Here is a 25066-nt window from a genome sequence, read left to right as displayed (position 1 = left end):
TCTAAAACTGGATCAGTTTTATGAGACTGAGGAATTGGATGGACAAATTTTTTACTTAGTCAACTTTAACTATAAATAGTGAGGTCTGTAGTTCTTCTAAATCAGAAAATTTTCTATGAACTTTAGTGTTGTTTTTCTGGTGAAAAATGAACTGGTTAATGGAATTCAGACACGCAGTCAAGCATCAGGCCACTTCTTGTCTGAGCCACATTTGTCAACACTGCATTACCACACTGACTTTAAAGAGGAAGACTAAGTGATGATTGGTGGAAACTGAACTGTATGGGAGAGTCTGGTGTTGTTCAAGACACGTTCAGTATGTACAACCTACTGGACTCTAATGTTCTTTTAACTGAAAATATCATTCAGGTTGCCTGATTAAAACCTGTGAAAGATCTTTTAGTGCCTTATGTTGCCTCCACAGATGGTTCAGAAGGATCTGAGCCTTCACCTGACACATGTGAAGTACCTGATTCTAGAAACTGATCCCCGTTTCTGAAAGTACATATATTTTAGCATGTAGAAATTATACCTGACCCAATACCTCAATGAATAATAATTCTGCTTTTAAAAAGAGGAATCCAACGTAAGAACAAACTCAGGCCTTCTCAAAAGTCTAAACTGTTTTTCTTTTTCATGCACCTGCAGCAGCCAAGTTGCAATACTTGCTTCTAGAATGACTTTGACTACTGCTGGGTCCCATGGGAAAATATGACACGATGATAAAAAAGCAATACATGCAGGAAGTAACAAAGTACAGTGGGGCAAAAAAAAGTATTTAGTCAGCAACCGATTGTGATAGTTCCCCCACCTAAAATGATGACAGAGGTCAGTAATTTGCACCAGAGGTACACTTCAACTGTGAGAGACAGAATGTGCAAAAAAAACCCCCCCATGAATCCACATGGTAGGATTTGTAAAGAATTTATTCGTAAATCAGGGTGGAAAATAAGTATTTGGTCAATAAAAAAAATACAACTCAATACTTTGTAACATAACCTTTGTTGGCAATAACAGAGGTCAAACGTTTACTATAGGTCTTTACCAGGTTTGCACACACAGTAGCTGGTATTTTGGCCCATTCCTCCATGCAGATCTTCTCGAGAGCAGTGATGTTTTGGGGCTGTCGCCGAGCAACACGGACTTTCAACTCCCGCCACAGATTTTCTATGGGGTTGAGGTCTGGAGACTGGCTAGGCCACTCCAGGACTTTCAAATGCTTCTAACGGAGCCACTCCTTTGTTGCCCGGGCGGTGTGTTTTGGATCATTGTCATGTTGGAAGACCCAGCCTCGTTTCATCTTCAAAGTTCTCACTGATGGAAGGAGGTTTTGGCTCAAAATCTCACGATACATGGCCCCATTCATTCTGTCCTTAACACGGATCAGTCGTCCTGTCCCCTTGGCAGAAAAACAGCCCCATAGCATGATGTTTCCACCCCCATGCTTCACAGTAGGTATGGTGTTCTTGGGATGCAACTCAGTATTCTTCTTCCTCCAAACACGACGAGTTGAGTTTATACCAAAAAGTTCTACTTTGGTTTCATCTGACCACATGACATTCTCCCAATCCTCTGCTGTATCATCCATGTGCTCTCTGGCAAACTTCAGACGGGCCTGGACATGCACTGGCTTCAGCAGCGGAACACGTCTGGCACTGCGGGATTTGATTCCCTGCCGTTGTAGTGTGTTACTGATGGTGACCTTTGTTACTTTGGTCCCAGCTCTCTGCAGGTCATTCACCAGGTCCCCCCGTGTGGTTCTGGGATCTTTGCTCACCGTTCTCATGATCATTTTGACCCCACGGGATCAGATCTTGCGTGGAGCCCCAGATCGTGGGAGATTATCAGTGGTCTTGTATGTCTTCCATTTTCTGATGATTGCTCCCACAGTTGATTTTTTCACACCAAGCTGCTTGCCTATTGTAGATTCACTCTTCCCAGTCTGGTGCAGGTCTACAATACTTTTCCTGGTGTCCTTCGAAAGCTCTTTGGTCTTGGCCATGGCGGAGTTTGGAGTCTGACTGTTTGAGGCTGTGGACAGGTGTCTTTTATACAGATGATGAGTTCAAACAGGTGCCATTCATACAGGTAACGAGTGGGGGACAGAAAAGCGTCTTACAGAAGACGTTACAGGTCTGTGAGAGCCAGAGATTTTCCATGTTTGAGGTGACCAAATACTTATTTTCCACCCTAATTTACGAATAAATTCTTTACAAATCCTACCATGTGAATTCATGGATTTTTTTTTCACATTCTGTCTCTCACAGTTGAAGTGTACCTCTGGTGCAAATTACTGACCTCTGTCATCATTTTAAGTGGGGGAACTTGCACAATCGGTGGCTGACTAAATACTTTTTTGCCCCACTGTAGTTATTCTTTGACTGTGCAGTTGGTAAAACCCTAAGGAGAGGGAGGAGTCAGGAGGAGGGGACATAAGAACGAGAAGTGAGAAGTTCCTGGTTTACAAGTAAAAAAGAAAAGAAGCAACATTAACCCATCAGTGGCTCAAGATGAAAGTCTATCACATTTTGATCTGCTTCATCCTCCTGAGTGAGTAAATTCTCATCTCTAATATTCAGTGTTACTTGTCTTTCTTTTCTTAGGAATTAATCCTTAAGCTTTGTTCATTTTTAACCACTAACTGCTTAAGTCTTTTTTCATTTTATTTGTTCAAATTTGAAAATAGGTCAACAGTGAACCACAGCATACACCACTTCCAATGAGCATGCAGTACATTAAAAGTACAAGACAACATAATATAAATTAATATAAACCTGTCAGAAATGAGTTTCACAACTGCTATGTGCTAGTTATGGTGTGTTCATTTCATCCCTGTTTTAGAAATTATTTTTCAGATCGCTGTTGTTTTTCCTCCAGTTTAAAAAGATAAACTCAGAATAATCTACACTGCTCAAAAAACTTTTAATTAGAGTATAGCATCAAGTTAATTAAACCTCTGGCTTATTAATCTGATTAGTTAAGCAGCAGCGGGGGTATATTAATCAGTTTAAGCTGCTTTGACTTCTTCTATCTGCTGGCGTTCCATACCATGCAGGGGTCTGTCCTTTCATGATGGTTCTTCTCCTTGTGCCTCTTCGTTCTTGTGTTTCTGCTGCCTCAGGTAGGAAGCAGAAACACAAGGTCTTTTTGAGCAATGTACCTGTTTATCTTAGCCGCTATGATGCCTGAACAGAGCTTCCATGTGGTTCTGAGGCAGGTTCTGGCGGATCCTTGGGGATCAAGACTGTCCGGCCTTCAGTTAGCCATTCCAGACACTCATGAAGTGCAGTCAGATTCTTCAGCCAGTAGGTGTGAATCATGTTGGGGCGTAGTGATGTCCAGTTCTTTATGCTGCAGAACCTTTCTTGGATGTCTACCAATGTGATGGTTACTGGACCATGCTCGGGTCCAGTAACTTCAGTGCTCATGAGCATTGCAGTTATGTGTTGAGCACTTATCACATACGCTCTTCCAGTATTGCTATGTCTCCAGCCTTGGTGGCGGTTTTTCTCATATTACATGGTGAAATAAAGTACACCTTAGATGTTCTGTGGAGAACAACTGGTTTATTCTCCTGCCTTCTATTTTTCTGGTATACCTCTTTGTTTCACAGTTTCCTGTATTTCTTAGGCACCTTCTTCATTGCACCTTTCTGCAGTCTAGTCTCATTCTCCATGGAGGGTACTGCTCCTTGTGGCTGATCACTCACTGATCACTGCTGCTATGGTCAGCTAGTTAGTCTCGGTAATCATCGCAGTGCTGCATTCACATCACATCTAGTAGATCCTCAGAGGGCACTTTACATAATCTTATTAATTGGCTACAGAGGTTGCAGGTTTTAAGCTTCTCCATGATGACATCTTGCAGGTCAGTTATTCTCTCACTCAATGCTCCATCTTCCATTGCACTTGGGCATTTTCTACCCAATCTTGGTTGATGATGATATCACCTCTCTGACCTGCATCCTGGCGCCCCCTTGCTGTAGCATTTGTGTTGTACCTCATCAATCTCTAGCCGTGACAGCAATTCCTTCTTCCGAATTTGGAACACTGAGCTACTAGTTGTTTCACCGTCAATCTTGATACTGGATATCGAAGATTCCAATAGGCTCCTTATCCTATTCATGTAACCCCTTCCCCAGGGGTGATCAGGTGTCAGGCCTAAGGACGCTTACTAGATACAGTAACCCATGACTCCTATTCCAAAACTCAACACACACACACACACACACACACACACACACACACACACACACACACACACACACAAATTTTTTTTTTTCCAAGTTCACATGCTGAAACAATTGTAAAAGCCTGATTAAACAAAAGTACAAAAAGCTGAAGATGTCATCACAAACAAACTCAAATCCTAATTTCTTCTTCACAACCTTTTAACATAATCTTTATCAGTAGATGGTTTGTGTAGGGAAGGGTCACAAAGTTTTGATTTTTGCAAATTCAAATAATTAAGTGAAAATATAGCAAGTTTAACAACTAATTTTAAAACTTTATCACAATAAAATAAAGTAAATAATCTGTGTTCAATTAAATTACAAATATTATATTTTAATGTAGTATTTAACAGGACAATAGTAACTACTGATTGCTTATCTTTTTAACAGATCTTCAGGATGGAATCACTTGTCTTGCCAATCCAGAAACTCCCAACCATACAGAAATGGATGGACGAAACACCACAGGTGGATGTTGGGCTGTAGCACAGAACTCAGGGCCCAATATACAAGCATTCCCTGAGTGCCCATTCCTTTCTTTATTGATATCTTTTATGCATCTTCTGCTTTTGGGGGAATGGGTAAAATTCACTTCCTCTTGTTCTTGTTCATTATTATTATTATTATTATTATTATTATTGTTATATTTTGGCGGAATTTTAGCCATTTTCTGGTGCTTTACTTTTACTGATTTCTACTTGAGATTTTATAAAATGAAAGGATAAGCGGAAGCGAATGGATGGATGGATGGATTTTATAAAATGATCTGTGGTCAGTTCAACACTTTCAACACCTATAAACTGTTTATAAAAAATATGGTTCAAGCATCATTGCTGCACTACTATTATTCATCTGTATTTCTTTTTTAATGTCAAACAGAAGTGAACTCAACAGATCTGGGCTTTAGTTTATCCACAACTACTTCAAGACCGCAGACCTCTCCATCCGTTCCGGTTAATGTCACTGGTTCAACAGCAGTGGACAACAGCACAGCAGTTGAGGGGGCGGTCCGCCTGGTAAATAGCATTCATGGCTCCTGCTCTGGCAGGGTGGAGATCCTCCACAGAGGCCAGTGGGGGACAGTGTGTGATGATTCTTGGGGCCTGGAGGATGCTCAGGTTGTATGTAGGCAGCTGGGCTGTGGTAGGGTCCTCTCTGCACCAACTAAAGCACGATTTGGACAAGGCACAGGGCCCATCTGGATGGATGAGGTGTCATGCACAGGCAGGGAATCCAACCTGTTTGAGTGTCGACACTCAGGGTTTGGATCTCACAACTGTGGCCACAGTGAAGATGCCGGTGTCATCTGTCAAGGTAAATTTGAGAAGGTGTCATCACTGAGGTTACATTTTTTTACTCTGTGTCTATGCTGTAAAGTTTATTATACAATAATAGAAATATTATGTTTTATTTACTTCAAACTGTGCTACCCACAGGTTTTGTTATATTAAATATTTTGTCATTAACCCTTTACAGCTGATCGGAGCGGGCACGCTCTGTTTTGCGTAACTATTTTTAAATCCCAGTAGCACTGCAACCACGTAAGCTAGCGCAAAAATTTTTTTTGCATATGAAACCGGAGGAGTTGTACTCACATCTTATGCCATCAGCTTGTCCTAGGTCACGGTTTCCTTCCACATAAAGCTTTGCAAAAAACTGCATAAAAAGCGCTTGCAGGAACAAAAACATAATATTCCAGAAACACGCTGTGCCGGTCCGATCAGCTGTTCATAACAATTCCTACGTTGGAATAGACGTCAGCGCGAACTTTTGCATTTCCGCCATTACCTGCCCGAAACCGGAAGTGACGTCATTTTCGCGGAAATGTAGTCTTTTTTACTATCAGGCCCTCAGAGCCTATACTCGTCTTTTTAAAAGTTATCTTTGACTTTATGACTTTCTGTGTCGTTTCTGGGATGCTTAGGACTCATATTGCACTGCTGGAAATAGTTTATTTTGATGCATATGCTGCTTTTTTGCAAATTTGCAGTATAATATTTATTTTCGTTTTTCCTGCAGTGTATAAAAATTGGTGTATTTCAAAAATAAAACTATGAAGACACTCAAAATAAATTTCCTGTGGTGGGAAACTATTTTGTGCAACTTTTTTGTATTTACAGATTTGAGGGATAAGCCTCTTAAATTTCTCTAACTAGAAATATATGTTAAAAAACAAAAACGATTTTCAATTTTTTTTGTAGTTTATTGCACTTTTTTGCAATTTATGTAATTACTATGCACTTAATGAATACATATTATTAAAATCTGGGCTATAATGGTTGTATTGATGTATATCAACTTGAAATGCTCCCAAAAATGGCTCCACAGCAGGTAAAAATATAATATAAGCTCTGGCGGACTTGGTTCTATGGTAGGTCTTAAAGGGTTAAATATCAATATTTATTAATCGTTAGAGCGCCACCTAATTGTAAGAGAACATATCATGTTATATACTTTGCCACACTCCTCCTCAGAAGCTGACTACATCCATCTCAAATGTGGTCAGAAAAAGACCTTGATTTTCCCTGAATGCAAAAATTATGGGTATTCATATAATGATGTCCTCCTGTGGCAGACAATTCACCACAAAATATGAAGCTATTTTTATGGGAGAAGACAAACTTGAATGTTCGTAATATTCATAACTGTTGGCCCTCATGAAATATTTCAGTGAAACAACCCAATCACTGCAATTTAGTTACAGTCATGAAATTTGGAGCATCAGTTATTATTGAAAACCAAAAAAAGGCTTCTTTGGGCAATAACCTAGACCCAGGAGGACGTCCACCATTATTAATTTAAGTTTATATTATACTGATGTTTCCATTATTGCCTCTTCCATTAACAAATTCATGGTGAATATTTAATAAGATCAAGATAATCTTTCATTCGTTTCATCTAAAGACTTTTTTTTAGTTTTTGTTGGGAGGGTTTCTCTGTGGCAGTACGACAAATGTCTTTAATTCACAATAGAACATAAAACTGTTAAAACTCAACTGTTAAAATTCAAATGTGTAATCTCAAATTTGTCTCTGAATTGATACATTTTAAATATGAGTACACGCTAACGGGTTAATTTTTAAATCTTGTTCTCAAACTGTTTTTGACAAAATTCCTTCAGCATCAGCGCACTATTATAATTGATTTGTATTTCTTCTTCAATTATAAACAGACCCTGGATCTCCTTATTCCACACCTGCTTCACTACCACAGACCTCTCCATCCACCCCGGTAGATGTCACTGGTTCAACAGCAGTGGATAACAACACAGGATTAAAGGGGGCGGTCCGCCTGGTAAATAGCATTCATGGCTCCTGCTTTGGCAGGGTGGAGATCCTCCACAGAGGCCAGTGGGGGACAGTGTGTGATGATTCTTGGGGCCTGGAGGATGCTCAGGTTGTATGTAGGCAGCTGGGCTGTGGTAGGGTCCTCTCTGCACCAACTAAAGCACGATTTGGACAAGGCACAGGGCCCATCTGGATGGATGAGGTGTCATGCACAGGGAGGGAATCCAACCTATTCGAGTGTCGCCAGTTAAGGTTTGGATCTCACGACTGCGACCACAATGAAGATGCTGGTGTCATCTGTGAAGGTAAATTTGAGAAGGCGGATGGACTCAAGTTTGTACCTGTTTGACTGTTTGTCCCCGATAAAATTTTAACTGAGAGGTTTTCAGTGACCAACTATTACACATTTATATTCACTTTATACTAAAATATTTTACCTACAGGCTCTTTGACATTGAATGCTTCAATTTTGTTAAACATTTAAAGTTGAAGGAATGTGGAGTTTAAACTGGGTAATTTGCAATGTAATCTGCAGTTCATAGGGGCTCATTCTAAAATTATCATTGTATTCTTGCATTTCTTTATTTTTTGTATGTAATCCCTTTTATCACAGAAACTCAAAGGAATGTTCGCTTGGTTAATGGCAATTATGGCTCCTGCTCTGGCAGGGTGGAGATCCTCCACATAGGCCAGTGGGGGACAGTGTGTGATGATTCTTTGGGGCCTGGAGGAATGACTCAGGTGGTATTTATGGGCAAGCTGGGCCTGTGGGTAGGGTCCTCTCTGCATCATCTAATGCACGATTGCACGTGCATGCACAGGGTCCACATCTGGATGGATGAGGTTGGATGCACAGGCAGGGAATCCAACCTGTTGAGTGTCGACACTCAGGGTTAGGATATCATGACTGCAGCCACATGAAGATGCCGGATTTCACTCTGTCAAGGTAAATTTGGAGAGAAGGTGGCATCACTGAGGTACATTTTTTTACTCTGTGTCGAGGCTGTAAAGTTTATTATACATAATAGAAATATTATGTGTTTTGTTTTACAGTTAAAGTGTTCTACCTCACAGGTTTTGTATATAAATATTTTGTCATTAAATATCAATATTTATCAATCGTTAGAGCGCCACCTAATTGTAAGAGAACATATCATGTTATATACTTTGCCACACTCCTCCTCAGAAGCTGACTACATCCATCTCAAATGTGGTCAGAAAAAGACCTTGATTTTCCCTGAATGCAAAAATTATGGGTATTCATATAATGATGTCCTCCTGTGGCAGACAATTCACCACAAAATATGAAGCTATTTTTATGGGAGAAGAAAAACTTGAATGTTCATAATATTCATAACTGTTGGCCCTCATGAAATATTTCAGTGAAACAACCCAATCACTGCAATTTAGTTACAGTCATGAAATTTGGAGCATCAGTTATTATTGAAAACCAAAAAAAGGCTTCTTTGGGCAATTCTTGCAGATCTACTCGCTGTCGACTCGCTTATCCCGTCGCACTCCTTCTCTCTCCTCTGAATCCTCGGTCGTGTTTTCCTCGTTGTTATTTTGCGCCCGTACCGCATACCTAACCACCTCCACCTTCGTCTCCATGCAAGATGGTTGGTGCTTTGTCTATCCCGATATTCGCCGTTTCATGTACTTACAACCAAGTGTGCATCTATCCTTGCCCTTGCTACGTGTCGGTGTGCTGTACGCTCCGGCGTGCCCGACCCACTACGATATCTGTCTCTATGCACCTATCCCACTGACCCACATAAAAGTTTGCTCGCATATGAAGCCATATTTCTATGAACCTCTCCTATCGGGAATGTCTTGTGCAGTAAACGTAGACATCAAGTGTGTTTCTCGGAGCTGCACGTCCTCGTATTGCACCAACTCTGTAGTACACACATCTAACCGTCGCAACTTACACAATTCCTCGTCGTATGTAGCATTGTACTTCTCGTTAGGCATACTCTGAGCTAAGACCTCACGTAACATGGTATTTGTCCTGAGCCCTAGCCCATAAACTGCATTTATATACTCCTGTGTCCTTGCTTCTAGGTGCCCCTTGTTGTACACACACAGAGGCCTGAGCGGATTCTTCCAGGAATGGAGATATGCTTTTTTCCAATGATTCCACTCAGTCCGTTCGTGACGATTTAATATATGTGGTTCTACATCTGGACAATTAACAGCTCCGCAGCATGTTTGTCACAGTTGTAGACCAAAAGCTGAATAAATCCACTTTATTACTTTTCAGAGGCAAGTATGGAATGCTGGTGAAAGCCATCCCAGGTTAAGTCCACCTGCACAACTTGGGACAACCTAAGGCATGTTGCAACCACAAGTTGCTTGACTTCAATGCCACTGTGGGTATTCACACTGCTGCTGCCACTTAATGTTGTTTTTGTGCCAGTTGCAGGAACACGGACATGGTCCAACACAAAGTGCTAAGTACAACAAAGAAAAGCATGCTAAAAAAAAACAAAAAACAGGCAAGTAGGCAGACCGGTTTTCTCTGACAGGTAAGATCTCCTGCAGAACAAAGGCACCTGCATTCATGAGTTACTTACTGCGCGTCGTTTAATCACAGCGTACAATTCCTCATGTTCTTGCCAAAAGAACACACAAGACAAGATTTTGACTGTAATTCAGCTGCAATAGTGTTTGGGGAAGTTTGTTAGTTGTTCAGCTGTTTCCTAGTTTAGAGAATTTAGATAGAAACTGCACCATGCTCATTTAAACTTCACCTGGACAACCTTGGCAGACTCTGAATCCATTCTAGTCTCTGCTGTTTCATGTTTTGTAGGTCATCTCTCATGTGGACCGTTTTAAAACTTGCCATCCTCTCCTCCTTGTTCATCTGGTGTTAAACCTCGTTGACTTTCTCTGCCCGGAACAACACCTACACACATGCTCAGTAAGTGCCAACAGTACAGTGGGGCAAACAAAAACGTTATTTAGTTCAGCCACCGGATTGTGATCAGTTCCCCCACCTAAACTGATGACAGAGGTCTAGTAATTTGCACCAGAGGCAACCCTCAACTGTGAGAGACAGAATGCTGAACAACAAAAATCCCATGACTCCACATGCGTAGGATTTTGTAAAGAATTATTCGTTAAATCCGGGTGGAAAATAAGTTTTTGGTCTCATAAAAAATACAACTCAATACTTTGTAACATCACCTTTGTTGGCATAAACAGAGGTCAACGTTTACTATAGGTCTTTTACCAGGTTTGCACACACAGTCTGGTTATTTTTGGCCCATTCCTCCATGCAGATCTTCTCGAGAGCAGTGATGTTTTGGGGCTGTCGCCGAGCAAACACGGACTTTCAAACTCCCGCCACAGATTTTTCCTATGGGGTTGAGTCTGGAGACTGGCTAGGCACTCAGGACTTTCAACTGCTTTCTTACGGAGCCAATCCTTTGTTGCCCGGGCGGTGTGTTTTGGATCTATGTCTGTTGGAAGACCCAGCCTCGTTTCCTCTTCAAAGTTCTCACTGATGGAAGGGTTTTGGCCAAAATCTCCCGATACCATGGGCCCCATTCATTCTGTCCTTAACACGGATCAGTCGTCCTGCTCCCTTGTGCAGAAAAACAGCCCCATAGCATGATGTTTCCACCCTCCATGCTTCACAGTATGTTATGGTGTTCTTGGTATGCCAACTCGTTTCCTTCTTCCTCCAAACCCGACGAGTTGAGTTTTATACCAAAAGTTCTACTTTGGTTTCACTCTGACCACATGACATTCTCCCAATCCTTGCTGATCATCCCTTGCTCTTCTGGCCAAACTTCAGCTCGGCCTGGACATGCACTGGCTTTCGCAGCGGACACGTCTGGCACTGCGGGAATTGATTCCCTGCCGTTGTAGTGTGTTTACTGATGGTGACCTTTGTTACTTTGGTCCCAGCCTCTCTGCAGTTATTCACCAGCTGTCCCCCCGTGTGGTTCTGGGATCTTTGCTCACCGTTCTCATGTCATTTTGACCCCACGGGATGAGATCTTGCGTTGGAGCCCCACGATTCGGGGAGATATCAGTTGGTCTTGTATGTCTTCCTTTTGTGATATTTGCTCCCACAGTTGATTTTTTCACACCAAGCTGCTTGCCTCATTGTAGATTCACTCTTCCCCGTCTGGTGCAGGTTCACAATTACTTTTCCTGGTGTCCTCGGAAAGCCTCTTTGGTCTTGGCCATTGGCGGACGTTTTGGACGCTGACTGTTTTAGGCTGTGGAACAGGTGTCTTTATACAGATGATGATGTTCAACCGGTGCCATTCATACAGGTAACGAGTGGGGACAGAAACGACTTTCTAGAAGACGTTACAGTCTTGAGCAGCCAGGTTTTCTTCCTGTTGAGGTTGACGCAACTACTTATTTTCCACCCTAATTACGAATAAACTTCTTTACAAATTCCTACCATTGGAATTCATGGATTTTTTTTTCACATTCTGTCTCTCACAGTTAAGGTGTACCTCTGTGCAAATTACTGACCTCTGTCATCATTTTAAGTGGGGGAACTTGCACAATCGGTGGCTGACTAAATACTTTTTTGCCCCACTGTAGTTAACCTTTAGATTCAACTTAAGGTTTCTTCCGGTGTCAAATTTCTGAGCGGTAAAAACCCTGTGTGAGTAGTGAATCTATGTGATGGTTTTGTTACAAAAGACAAATATCACTGTTTGCTTGGTTTAAACCTCACAATTTTGCACAAATATCAGACTAAAATCAGGTAATGAAACAAAACCAATGAAGGGGCCCATGAAAAACTTGCAACAGCGGAAGCATGCACTGAACTGCCTTTTACTTACACTCAGTTCTGGTTTGTTTTACATTTCAAAAACCAAGGATTTAATTTTTGTCTGTAGTTAATGAAACCTTTTCCTAAAATTGGACCTAACTCATTCTTGCAAACAGGAAGTCGAATGTTCCTTTTTTCTAAGTAAAGAAGGAAGAGAGGAAGCAGTTACTCATCACAGCCTCGATATGAAACTGTGTCACAGTTTGGTCTGTTTCATCTTCATTCGTGAGTAAATTTTCTTATTTAACTTGTTTTATCACTTTATTATTATTTATTTCTATGTGGTGTTAACGAATTCATTTTGCAACTTGCTGAACAGTTTAAATGGTTTATTCTGTTTTGCTCATTATTGTCACCTCTCGCTTACAAGTTATTGGTTTCTGTGGTTAAACACGTGGTTAAGAGTTGGGAAAAGGTCACTTCCACACATAGCTCACCAACAACACAATTTAACTGCTTAAAAATATAAATGTATGGAGAAAATAAGTTCTTAGCACAAAAATATTTTTTTATAGATATATTTTTAGTTTCACAATAGATCTCTCGTTAGACATTGGCCTTCTAATCATAGTTTCATCTTTGTTGAATTACCCAAATGTTTTTCTTTTTTTAAAAGATCAATTTTTTGTTGCCTTTTCTGGTATAAAGAGTTAGAAGTGCAGACTGGTGTTGCGTCAGACCAACCCGTTCTCACTCCCAAAGCGTAACATTTTACGCTAGGTGACAAATCGTCACCATATTACGTTTTCGGCTACCCACCACGTTCCTAAATGAGGACCTCGGAAAAAGAGGAAATATGAGAACCGTCTGGACTGAACCTACACATGTTCGCTCTTTTTCTTCAAATCGCTTAGAAACACACTATTTAACATCATTAAAGTCCTGGTTAAGGTCAGGAATAAGGTTATGGTCAGGGCTAGGGATAAGGTTAGGTTTAGGGCTGGAATACAGGGCTGGAACGTCTACTACCGCGGGAGCGTCATTGCACTGGATTCCAGCCATAACCCGCCGCGTACCATAAGAACGCCGAAGGTCTCCTTTCGCGTTCCTCAGGAACGCCGCGGGACGTGACAAAACGTCGACATGTTACGCCTCGGGAGTGAGAACGCTCTGGTCAGACTTACTGCTTTAGCAAATACGCAGGATATTAAAAAAATAATCTTAGAGAGTCGTTTCCATTGTTTTAAAAAGCACAACATGAACGTGTTAACGGAAACAACAAATCCACAACCTCCATTTCACATTCAAAGAAAGCAAAAGAAGATTTAATCAGAAACACAAAAAGTCCAGCTTTCAAGCTTTTTTAAAATAAGGTTCTGAGTTTTCATCAGCCGATGATTTGTGTTGATGTCAGGAAGAATCATGGAGTTGTGTTTGCAAATTCAAAATCAATAAAAATGTAGTGAATTTAACTGAAACTGAAAATGTTCGATCTGCTTAAATAATTTTTGGTCTTCAATTTAATTTATAAAAGTGTTTTAAATTATTTTGGGCATGTCGTAATTACTGATTGTTTGCATTTTCAGAAGCACTTCAGGATGGAAACGCTGATCTTGCTTCTGCTGAAATTCCCATCCATGCAGAAAGGGGGGGAGGAAACATCACAGTTGGCTGTTCATTTTCTTTGTCTGGAAGCTTGAGGCTCTTCTGTAAGGAAAAATGTGAACAAGGAAAAATTCTCATTGAAACAACAGAGGACACAGCTCAACGAGGCAGATACAGCATTGAATATAAAGAAGGAAGCTTTCTAGGAACTAAGACAATTATGTATGCGAGCATCACAAAGCTGGAAGTGTCTGACTCGGGAGTGTACAGGTGCTCTTTGGGCAGAATGGGTGTAGATTTTTTTGATTCAAACTATGAATTTCAGATCTCTGTCAAAGAAGGTGAGTTTCTGCTGAATGTCATGAAAATGTTTGTTCATACCTGTCCAAATACTTACTGACACCTTATTCAAATAACCTTTGTATATTATATCAACTGTAAAAATGCAGTTTTATCAGTTCTGCTGTGAAGCCCAAACTATTACTTTCTTGTACGTGTTTCACTAAAAGAATATTAATGAACCTCCAGTTAACCTGTCAGTTAACTAGCTGCATTATTCATTATTGATAGCTTCAAGTGTTTCAATGCTAAATTTAATTCTGAAACCTTTTTCAACATAAACATTTGTCCCATCAGCCGCCACACCAACAATGAAGATGACACCAGAGAGTTCAAACTCCACTGCTACATCATCCTCCACTGAAGCTTTCCAACACTTTCCCACCCAACCTGCAAGTTCAGGTACATTTATATTTGCATGTATGTAGATGGGTCTATTTAAATTATGCATGAGTTTATTAGAATGTGTCACATACCCACAAAGGAATAATTGTGTTAGAAGTAAGAATACATTAAATTGAAATAACATACAAGTAGAAAAAGTGCAGTACTTCTAATCTTCTAATCTTTCTATTTTTGCAATTGTGAGTACAGCAGTTATAGCACACAAAAAGCCTCATTTGAACTGTAGGTATTAATGAATACTTTAATTAAAATGAGGAAGCACAGCAGTAGATAATCATGCCTAAAACCAAAAAAAACTTCTCTTTATAGTTTTCATCTTAAGGTGGACATGTATGAGCAACTATGCTTTAAGTAATATTAAGTGAACACTTCTCTCTACCTAATGAGGTGTTGTATGTGTTGGTGCTGAATGGATAAGGAAAATACCTGCTTACTGTGAACATGCAAGCACATGAATTCACATAACACTGTGGCTAAATGAACTGGCCCACGGCCACATGCTGTATTTAAACTAAATAAACTAAGTCTGTTCTGTTCAACTCCTGTAGATCTACTGCTATACACGGGTCTGTTTGTGATTGTCCTGATCGCCTTCTTATCAGCAGCTTTGCTGATTTTCTGCAAGAGGAGAGCCACTAAACCCATAAGTGAGCGTACAAAAAATGAATTTTAAAGCATTTTGTAATATTTTTAAAGGACTTTATTGATGCATTATCCTGTTTTGGAGACTATCCCCAACCTAGTTTTTGCAGTAAGATCTAGAAATATACTTTATGGAGACTATTTGCAAAAATAACTTTCAGTGGGACAGATTTGTATGTACCAAGTGTTTAGTGTAAGACTTTAAAGAACACTTTTTAAAAAGATACTATTCATCTGAAGCTATAATTTTCTTTTAAATTGTGTACACAGAAGTCAAACTTGTCTTCCATAGCACACACACACACACACGCACGCACACACACACACACACGCACACACACACACACACACACACATGCACGCACACACACACACACACACACACACTCTCTCTTCCCTGTATGTAACCAAAGCACCAGATGTTCATTTATAACTAAGAACAGTGACTGGTTACAGCAGTAATTACTTGTAGTTACTATTTAGTTAATAGTTACTAGTCATTTAGATATTTATGTCACTGACCTGAACTTATTTTAGTTCTTCAGATTTAGTTCCTCATATTTTACAGAGTTTGCTTCCTCAGGTTCTACGTATTGCAAGGTTTCCTCATGCAAGATGTTTATTTTCTGAACTTTATGTTTTCAGGACCTCCAGTAGAAAATGTGTACTCCAGCATCATAGATGTAAGTTTTAGGAAGTATGAGACATGACTTTCATTATTGCTAAGTTTGTATCAGTCAGGTGGTTTCTTCTCCTCCTTCAGGACAACCAGCTGTATGAAGAGATCAGAGAGGAGACATTTCCACCTCCTGTGGAAATGTCTACAGTTTACACCACTGCCACACGCCCCCAGCCAGATGGAGTTGAAAGCTCAGATGACTAAAGCATCGCCACTTAGAACTTAAAACGGTGTAAGTGGCGTGATCTTTCAGTTCAGTTCTTTATAGTGAATCAGGTAAAAATGGGAATAGTCATTTTTCAGTTCTCAGACACAAAGATGAAAGTTGTGAAATAATTTTTCCCAATAAACTGTTAAAGATATAAACGTTTCTTCTTTAACTGTAAACAGGGTGCACCAAGGTGGCACCGGCCACCACCTCAAAATTTGCTGGCCTTCCTGCCAAAACTGTCCTGTGATGGTAATAAGTTAAATAAACGTGAGCACAGGAGAGACAAAAACACCCTACAATGAGTTGAAACATTAAATCGTTATTTAAAGCAAATTATTATAGATTTCAAAATCTTATTTGGTTCTCATATTTACCCATTTTCAGTGATATCGACTTTAATAGCAGGAAATTAAGTTGACAGCGATCGTTGCTCAAGAGTTGGCAGTTCGTCTTGTAATTGGAAGGTTGCCGGTTTGAGCCCCGGCTCAGACAGTCTCGGTCATTGTGCGATATGGCAGCCTTGCCTCTGTCAGTCTGCTCCAGGGCAGCTGTGGCTACAACTGTAGCTGCCTCCACCAGTGTATGAACGTGAGAGTGAATGAATAGTGGTATTGTAAAGTGCTTTGAGGGGTCCCGAAAAGCGCTATATAAATGCGATCCATTATTAATATATAATTCTTTTCTTTCTCTCATTTTTGCCATATTTTTCAAGTTACCTGTATTTGACAACAGCATAAAACAACTGGAAATTCTGTATTGGGTGGCCCCCATATGGCTGCCCGTATGAAAGAATGGTGGAGCTGCCTGGGAAAAGTCTTTTAAATTTGTATTTTACAATAAATTTGGATTCAAATTTATATTAAATAAATATTTTTAATTTATGGGATTAAGGATTTCAAATCAAATCAAATCAAATCACTTTTATTGTCACATCACATGTGCAGGTACATTGGTACAGCACATGTGAGTGAAATTCTTGTGTGCGAGCTTCACAAGCAACAGAGTTGTGCAAAATACAATAATGTAAACAAGCAAAATACAAGCTACATCTGAAACTAATAAATATATGTACAATATATAATAGTATATGCATTTCTGGATGTGTATACTAAATATTTTTCTACGTGTGTGTGTGTGTGTGTGTGTGTGTACACATATTTTACAAATTAAATAGAGTAAACAATAAATAAAATATATAAAATAAATAAAATAAAATATACAGAGTGAGACATGTGCAAAACAGTGGCATTACTGTACAGTATGGAGTGCATAATGTTAAAGTTCCAGTAGTGAAGCTGAGGTGTCTATGACGTGTTCAGCAGTCTGATGGCCTGGTGGAAGAAGCTGTCTCTCAGTCTGCTGGTACGGGACCGGATGCTGCAGAACCTCCTTCCTGATGGAAGTAGTCTGAACAGTTTATGGCTGGGGTGACTGGAGTCCTTGATGATCCTCCCCGCTTTCCTCAGGCAGCGCTTCCTGTAGATGTCTTGGAGGGAGGGAAGCTCACCTCCAATTATCCGTTCAGAGCACCGCACTACTCGCTGGAGAGCTTTTTCAAAGAACAATTTCAAAGATTGTTCAGATTTTATGTCAATAATATGTTGGACGGTTCAGGACTAAGCATATATATTGATACATGTTGATACTGATATATATATATAAAAAGAATCAAGCTATTCAAACCTTTCTATATAAACACAATAGAGTGATACCAAGTTAACTTTCCCTTTTCTGTTAGTTGCTATGCTTTTCTGATGGATCTCTGTCACCCAGGTAATTATGATACTCAGATTTGCTGGTAATGTACACACACTCTGGATCCAGTTTATTAGGTACAGCTAATCATAACAATTTTTTTCATAAATGCTATCTTTTGATCAGAGCAGTAATTGGACTGTTTTTGCAATTGTTGAGGAGCCAGTGGAATGAAATGAATCCAGTTGTGTAATGACTGATCCATGTCATCATCTTTTGCTTTACCTTATCATTACTGATCTGCGTTTCATGTATTCTACCATTTCTTCTTAATATGTATTCTTTTCTTAGGTGCACTCTAAGCGAAGTGCTCTGCCGTGTTCACAAATGAAGATTTGACGTACCACAGCATCAATCCAGGGACCGGAACGAAACCTACGCTACACTCACAGAGATATCAAATCTAAATTACATATTGTCTGTGTGTGCTAGCTCATGCATGCTTTAAAACAACTCTAATGACATGATGAATGCGATGGATAGGAAAGATATACTAAGGAATAAAGCTAAAAGGAAAAAATATGAGTTAAAATGGTTAAGTTGTTGTGATAACTACTCACGAATGAACCAGCTAATGTAAAATATAGTAATATAATTATTATTTGAGACTATGATGTTCAAAAAATTGAATAAAATCAAAGGAAAGGAAATGAACTTATAAACTTGTATTATAAACTTATAATTTATCTATGGACATATAGGAAGGACCAAATAAAAATATGTAACTAAATCAAGTCAACAACAAAGGAAATAAAATTTGTTTTATTCTAAGAGTAACTAAAAACACATTTGTCTGCATCTTAGTGCTCTATGTAACATTCACACTCCACTGACTGCATCAGGAGCAACTTAAGGCTCAGTACCTTGCCCAAAGATACTTCAGCATGTAGTCAGCATGACTGAAGAAGCTGGGAATTGAACCACCAAACTCCCAATTATTAGATATTTGATTATTGCTCTACATCCTGAGCTGCAGGCACCCAGATGCTTCCAGGCAGAAGAAACTTAGTAAGAAACAAATGTCATCATGATTTATTTGTGTGCATGGCACCACAAGAGGGTGCTCACTAACGTTTTTTGATATGCCAGGTGATTTCAAATGCAATGTTTCCAGTAGGTTAACAAACACCACACACAACTTCTTTCTGTGCGGTTTGGACCATAGACCATCTTTGTGCTAGCTAAAGGTCCAAAAAAAGTAATAACTTTACTCTTAAAGGCAAAATATATCAGAAAAAAGACACACAGGTGGGAAGATGAGAGATCGTCAAAGGTAACAAAAGCTCAGCAAGTGACATTTGATGCTCTGGAAATTTAATGTATTGTTCTGAATTAATTTAGATTCTTTTCAACTTGACCACACATGCTTTATATTAAGGTTTCTTTCAAACTGAGAAATGTCTTTGAAAACAAATTAAAAGATAATAATGTCATGATGTTCAGAGTTTATTGTGCAATATGTGCTAGTTGGGCTGGTTTGCAGAGGCGGGCTATGTTGTACTGGTGAATGACAGACTGCGATATCCACAATCACTGCCATGTTAGGTCCTGATAGCAGAAAGAGACATTATAAAAGGAAGACATGGCACTGAAAGAATTCTGAATTTGGAATTTGTGGTAGATTTTTGTAACCATATAAATGGTTGTAGATACAATACAATTTATACAGCACGTTTAAAACCAGGGGGTACACCAAAGTGCTTCACAGTAAGGAATGACGGTAAATGATTACAATGAACAGTAAGTCATTAAAACAATTTCAGTGAAAGCCTCAGTTACTGTACATATAGGGCCTGAAAATGTACTCTACCAATTGGTTGAGCAGAACTCTAAAAGGTTAAGAATTGTATTCATGTCTATAAATCTGTGAAGAAATCTTTGCTTCTCACTGACAATCTTTTAAGTAGACTACCTGTTAGGTTTAGACAAAAAAAAACAAACTTTCATTCTTAGCAAAACACCACAAAACCTCAAATTGTTTGTCTCATGCAGATTTGAACAGTATTGTTATGACTATTAGTAGTAGTGTTATGACTCTGACTGTCATTCTTTGCAGCTTCAGTGAGTTCAAAACTGAAATCCACTGTGCGACCTTTGCCAGCTACATTTTTCTCATCGGCCTCCACAACAAAAATGACCATGACAACACCACCAGCAACAACAGCAACACCATCAACAATATAAACAACACCAACATCACTACCACCAACAACAACAACACAGAATGAATGGCACGAATGGCACATCTGTTGAAGAAGGATTTTTATTTTTTAGAGAAGAATAAGGGGAAAGAAAGGTCTAGAATTACATATATGAATATGTCTTTTTAAGTAAAATCCACAATAGGTGAAAGTATAGTAAGTAATAGATAGAAGTACTGAATTATCAGGGACCTATCAGAAAAACATACATTATATTCTAGGACTTTAACACGATTTAATCTAGTAAATATGTGATTTAAATGATTGTAACTTATGATTATAATTTTGTATTTAATTGTATTTTTTATAATGTTTTTTTTATTTTTTTTATTGATTTTTATTGACAGTTGCAGCAGCTTTTCAGCTGCCTGCCTCTGCTACATGCCGTACACAGTTAAGTCATCAGATCAGGGTCAGCCTCCCCTGACACCAAACCCGGAACCCACTGCTCCACCTCTGTCCTGCAGCTGAGCTGCAAACCACAACCTGCCAAAGTAGCATTTTCTTTTCCAGTCATAATTCTTTCATTTCCTGAAATGTAGTTCTTTACTGGAACATACACACACCCGATCTCAACGGGGAAAAAAAAATGCTGAATATCTATACTGTTGTGAATTGGGTAATGTGTTAGGAATAAAATGTTGCCACACCATTTCATGGAAATGAAACCAAGAAATAAAAAGCAAAACTGTATGAATATATAAAAAAAAATATTTGGCAGGTTAGTCTATTCTGCTGAAATTTCTTTGCAGCATTACAAATTGTAGCAGTTTTTATGGCCTCCATCGGCTCGTACGCGTAACTGTATGTCAGGGCATGCTTTTAATGAGACAATGAATGATGTCCTATAGCAGCGGTCCCCAACCCCCGGGCCTCGGACCGGTACCGGTCCGTGAGTCGTTTGGTACCGGGCCGCGAGAGTTGAGGCTCAGGTGTGAAATGTATAGCTTTCAGGGTTTTTATCGGTTTTCAGCGTTATTTTGTTATCGTTTTTATCTTTTACTCAGTTTTCCTGGGTCTTTTCACGTGTGTCATGAATAAAATTTCTTCTTTTCGGTACCGGTACTAGTTTTATGTTGTATTTATCCGCGACACCTTAAAGGCCGGTCCATGAAAATATTTTTGGTATAAACCGGTCCGTGGCGCAAAAAAGGTTGGAGACCGCTGTCCTATAAAATGTCCTCCCAGATGTGGCAGACAGGGTGGTGTTATGTGCTTTCCTCCATGGATAGGCCTCCTCAGACCATCACTGACCCACCACCAAACAGGTCATTTCGAATGATGTTACAGGTACATGTCCATTCCTTCTTCAGATCCTTTTACATTTGTCACATGTGACCAGGGTGAACCTGCTCTCATAGTTAGAAAGCACAGGAGGTTACTAATGGACGTTCCAAGTACTGTAAATGCTAATCAGGTTCCACAGAACACAGGGCCCACGAGAGGACCTTGAACCCTCAGGCCACCCTTGTGAAGTCCATTTCTGATTGTTTAATTAGAGACATTCACACCAGTGGCTGTTGGAGTTAATTTTTTAAGGCTCTGACATTGCTCATCCTGTTCCCCCATCAGCAGGATGGGTTAAGGAACTTCTATGGCTCTGTCGAGCTCAGAGAATTGTATTAGTCAAACAGCTAACAGATCATCTGCAGAGGAATGGCTTATTTGAAGAGTTTCAGTCAGATTTCAAAGCTCATCACAGTACACAAACAGCTTTAGTGAAGTTCTTTCTGTGGCCTCTGACAGTGGACTCATCTCTGTGCATGTCCTGCTAGATCTTAAGTGCAGCTTTCGAAACTGTTCACCATAATATTCTATTAGAACAATTGTTAAGGTGTTATAGGTGCTGTGCTGCAGTGGTATGTGCCATCTAATAGTCAAAGTCCAACTTTATTGTCATCTCTGCTATATACAGAACAGTATATAGAAAGACGAGACAATGAGGTTCCAGTTCCATTCAGTGCAAAAGACAAACAATAAATGGAACTTTTTTTTTTAATCTAATCTAATCTAATAACTTTGATCTCAGCAAAACCGATTTGCTCCGGAACAAATAAAACACAGAAAAAAGCCAAACAATTACATTTTTAAGATATCCGAGTGACTTATATATCATGTTTAACCTGAGTAGCAAAAGACAGCGGGGTCTGAAAACGATGAAGCCGGGTGTGCGCTGCTCTCGCTGGCTCGAGTGACCATTGAACACCCCGGCTAGCTATCGAGCGGGTGGGTAACAGACATCTCCAAAAACGTCGGAGCACTTTTGCAAATATGTGATGTCTTGATAAATCAAGCAGATATTTGAAGTTTACACAGCTACTTTCTCGCTTGAAAATATATTAAAAGTTTATTTTGTGACCCAGAAAGATTAATAAGAGTGATATTAAAACTTGGCAGCGGCCGCCGTTCTTGGAAACTGGAATTGGCTGGGCCGCGCTATAAATTCTGGGATATGGTGTGCCACGAAGGACACACCTGACCCATCCTTCAAATTCGGGGAAATGAAGAATGCATTTGTTGGCCGCATTTTAAGGAGTCGACGAATTGGGACAGCCTTCGTCGCGTGGCTGTGACGTAATTGGCCTTCAAATGCGCCCTCCGAAGGATGCAGCCTACGTTTTGGGACACAGCTTACACCTTTCTTGGCTGCTACCTCAATACACTGTCGGTCCTGCGTGCTGCACAACAACATTCAATATTTAGTATTTAATGTCATTTACTGTTAGCTACATTAATGTGACGGTGCTGTGTTTATTATGTTGCTCTCCTTTTTTGCTTGTTCTCACTTTGTTGTTCTTTTTTTTTTTTCTCAACAGGTGATCCGGGAGATTTCTTTTCATGTGTCCTTTCTCAGAGTCCCCCTTCCCCTCTGTTTTTCTGTTACTTCATCTTTCTTTCTCCTTTTCCTATCCCCCAGCCATGTCTGTCCCGACTGTAACAACTGAATATAAAATAAAATAAATAATAACAACAAAGGTCAATCAAATGGAACAAAACGGCAAGGCCGTTTGCCACTTGGCAAAGTAAATCCGTAGAGTATCTTTGTTGGCTTTCAGACATCAATTCTGACGGCTAAAAAACCAAATGGGACAGGCAGAAAAAGAGATGGTAATGTTCTATTTGAACTGAAAAAACTGCAGTACTGCCAGTCAATATATTAAGAATTTTGTTTTAATAAACCTTAAATGTCCAGCTTTGACAACCAAAATGTACGTTATTAGACAAAATTTAAACAAAAAGCCTGACAATAAAAATTACAGTACAGTATGTTAGTGGAAACAAAGCTTAAAGCAGAGGGGAGCCGTGTAAACGTGTAATGAAGGGAGGACCTCATCATTAAGAGAAGTGAGAAGTTTCTGGCTTGCAAGTGAAGAAGAGCAAAAGCATTATCCTATCAGAGCCTCGCTTTGAAAATCTGTCACACCTTGTGCTTCATCATCTTCTTCAGTGAATAAATAATTGTTTAATTCTGTCAATTTCTCATTTCTCAGTGTTATTGGATTTTTTTTACTATACTAATCATTACCCTTTGGTACTTGTTTAATGGATTTGATGTTTTGTGCTTGCGTTCAGTTTGAAATATTCCCTCAAGCATGCAGTTTGATAACAATACAATACAAAAAATACATTAATACATTGTTAATAAACATTAAGAATGCAAATTAACGCTGAAATTATAAACCTGTGAGCAATTAATTTAAGTTTGTAAATGCAGATTTTAGCACATCTAATGGAACAGAATAAAACGATATTTCACTTCAGTATTAAACACTGAAATGTGACCCATGGCACGTACCAACCCCACACCGCCGCAAACACCCAATGCCTGTTCTCTCAAATCTGCACTAATCTGTTGTATATTAGTAAAGAATGCTTTTTATGTACTTTTGTTTAGTCCACTTAGCCTTTAATGTCTTTCAGCTCACTGCATTAATGTTTGGATTAGTGTCTGAACGTTCATCAACTTGCTTCAAAAAAAAAAGACAGCACAGACAGACGAAGAAATCTGTGGCCTAGACTCGGCCCTGTTGTTGGAGAACATGAGAGAGGATATTGAGTGCTTTGTGAATTTTGTGAACCATCTTTTTGTGAGGTTAAACATCTGTAATCGTACTTATCCCATTGGTGGTGAGTTCACTTCGAACAACCAAGGACATTTTTGATAATGGTGTTGTATCCTGTAACTAAACAATGAGCTAACTAGTTCATCGTTAATGCTAATGCTCTGCTTCCATTTTGTGCATGCTGTGTCTCAAGTATTCACTTCTAAGAGCACAATATTAAAGCCAGCATGTCAAGAATATCTGGAGAACTAAGCTATTACTGGTTAAGTTTTTTGTGGGTGTTTTTGCATCTTGTCTTTATTACACAAAAGTAAAGATGATCTGCTTTCTAGCAAATAGGAAAAAGCTCTGTTTTTGCACTGATCATTTTCAACACCTTTTTGGCAAGGCTGGATGTCAAGACTTTTACCACATCAGCTTCATGCTACAACTCATACAGCTTTGGACATCATCAGCAATGGTGACAACTGGTTCCATTTGTTAGGACACCATTCCTCCGGAACTCTGTTTAGAAAATCCACCACTCATCTGGCACTCTGTTTAAAAAATGCTGAAGAGTGACAGTCTGGTCAACAAGTCCATTGCCCTCTCTCCTAGGCATTTCCATACCTCCACAAGCACACTATATTACACACTATATTACTACAAAACGTGTTGTAGTTGGCCACACTTTTTGCACACATCTCAGGGGGCATTTTGTCCCACTCCTCTTTGCAGATCCTCTCCAAGTCATTAATGTTTTGGGGCTGATGTTTGGCGACTCAAACCTGCAGCTCCCTCCACAGATTTTCTATGGGATTAAGGTCTAGAGACTGACTAGGCTACTCCAAGATCTTGTTCTTGATCCAATCCTTGGGCCACTCTTTGTTGCCTTGGCCGTGTGTTTTGGATCATTGTCAAATG

General features: G+C 39.5%; 2 protein-coding genes across 7 annotated transcripts in view; both read left to right on the top strand.

Moving 5' to 3' along the window:
• Positions 1-2426: 2426 nt before the first annotated feature.
• LOC120737309 (deleted in malignant brain tumors 1 protein-like) overlaps positions 2427-25066 on the top strand; it is a 68086-nt gene continuing 45446 nt past the window's right edge. For 5 of the 6 annotated variants that reach the window (XM_040037927.1, XM_040037922.1, XM_040037926.1 and 2 more), the window contains exons 1-4: positions 2427-2550; positions 4622-4699; positions 5111-5545; positions 7404-7823. In XM_040037927.1, the coding sequence (XP_039893861.1) occupies positions 2511-2550; positions 4622-4699; positions 5111-5545; positions 7404-7823 (973 nt within the window). In that variant the 5' untranslated portion in view covers positions 2427-2510. The remainder of the gene's footprint in view (positions 2551-4621; positions 4700-5110; positions 5546-7403; positions 7824-25066) is intronic. The other variant, XM_040037925.1, reaches the window with a different exon arrangement.
• Positions 12505-18593, top strand: LOC120737311. Its single transcript, XM_040037929.1, has 7 exons — positions 12505-12547; positions 13849-14208; positions 14504-14608; positions 15160-15258; positions 15899-15936; positions 16017-16164; positions 18190-18593. The coding sequence occupies exons 1-6, from the start codon at positions 12508-12510 to the stop codon at positions 16134-16136; spliced, it is 762 nt and encodes a 253-aa protein (XP_039893863.1). The 5' UTR covers positions 12505-12507; the 3' UTR covers positions 16137-16164; positions 18190-18593.

Source organism: Simochromis diagramma, unplaced genomic scaffold (genome assembly GCF_900408965.1).
Source record: "Simochromis diagramma unplaced genomic scaffold, fSimDia1.1 OVJJ01000061.1, whole genome shotgun sequence".
Classification (NCBI taxonomy): domain Eukaryota; kingdom Metazoa; phylum Chordata; class Actinopteri; order Cichliformes; family Cichlidae; genus Simochromis; species Simochromis diagramma.
The sequence above is the reverse complement of the archived record's forward strand: the minus strand, read 5'-3'. Positions and strand labels throughout refer to the sequence as shown.

Coding starts and splice junctions, on each gene's coding strand:
- LOC120737311 (XM_040037929.1), top strand. CDS start 12,508: ATGAAACTGTGTCACAGTTTGGTCTGTTTCATCTTCATTC. Junction 14,609..15,159: donor CACCCAACCTGCAAGTTCAG/GTACATTTATAT, acceptor CAACTCCTGTAG/ATCTACTGCTATACACGGGT. Junction 15,259..15,898: donor GAGAGCCACTAAACCCATAA/GTGAGCGTACAA, acceptor TTATGTTTTCAG/GACCTCCAGTAGAAAATGTG.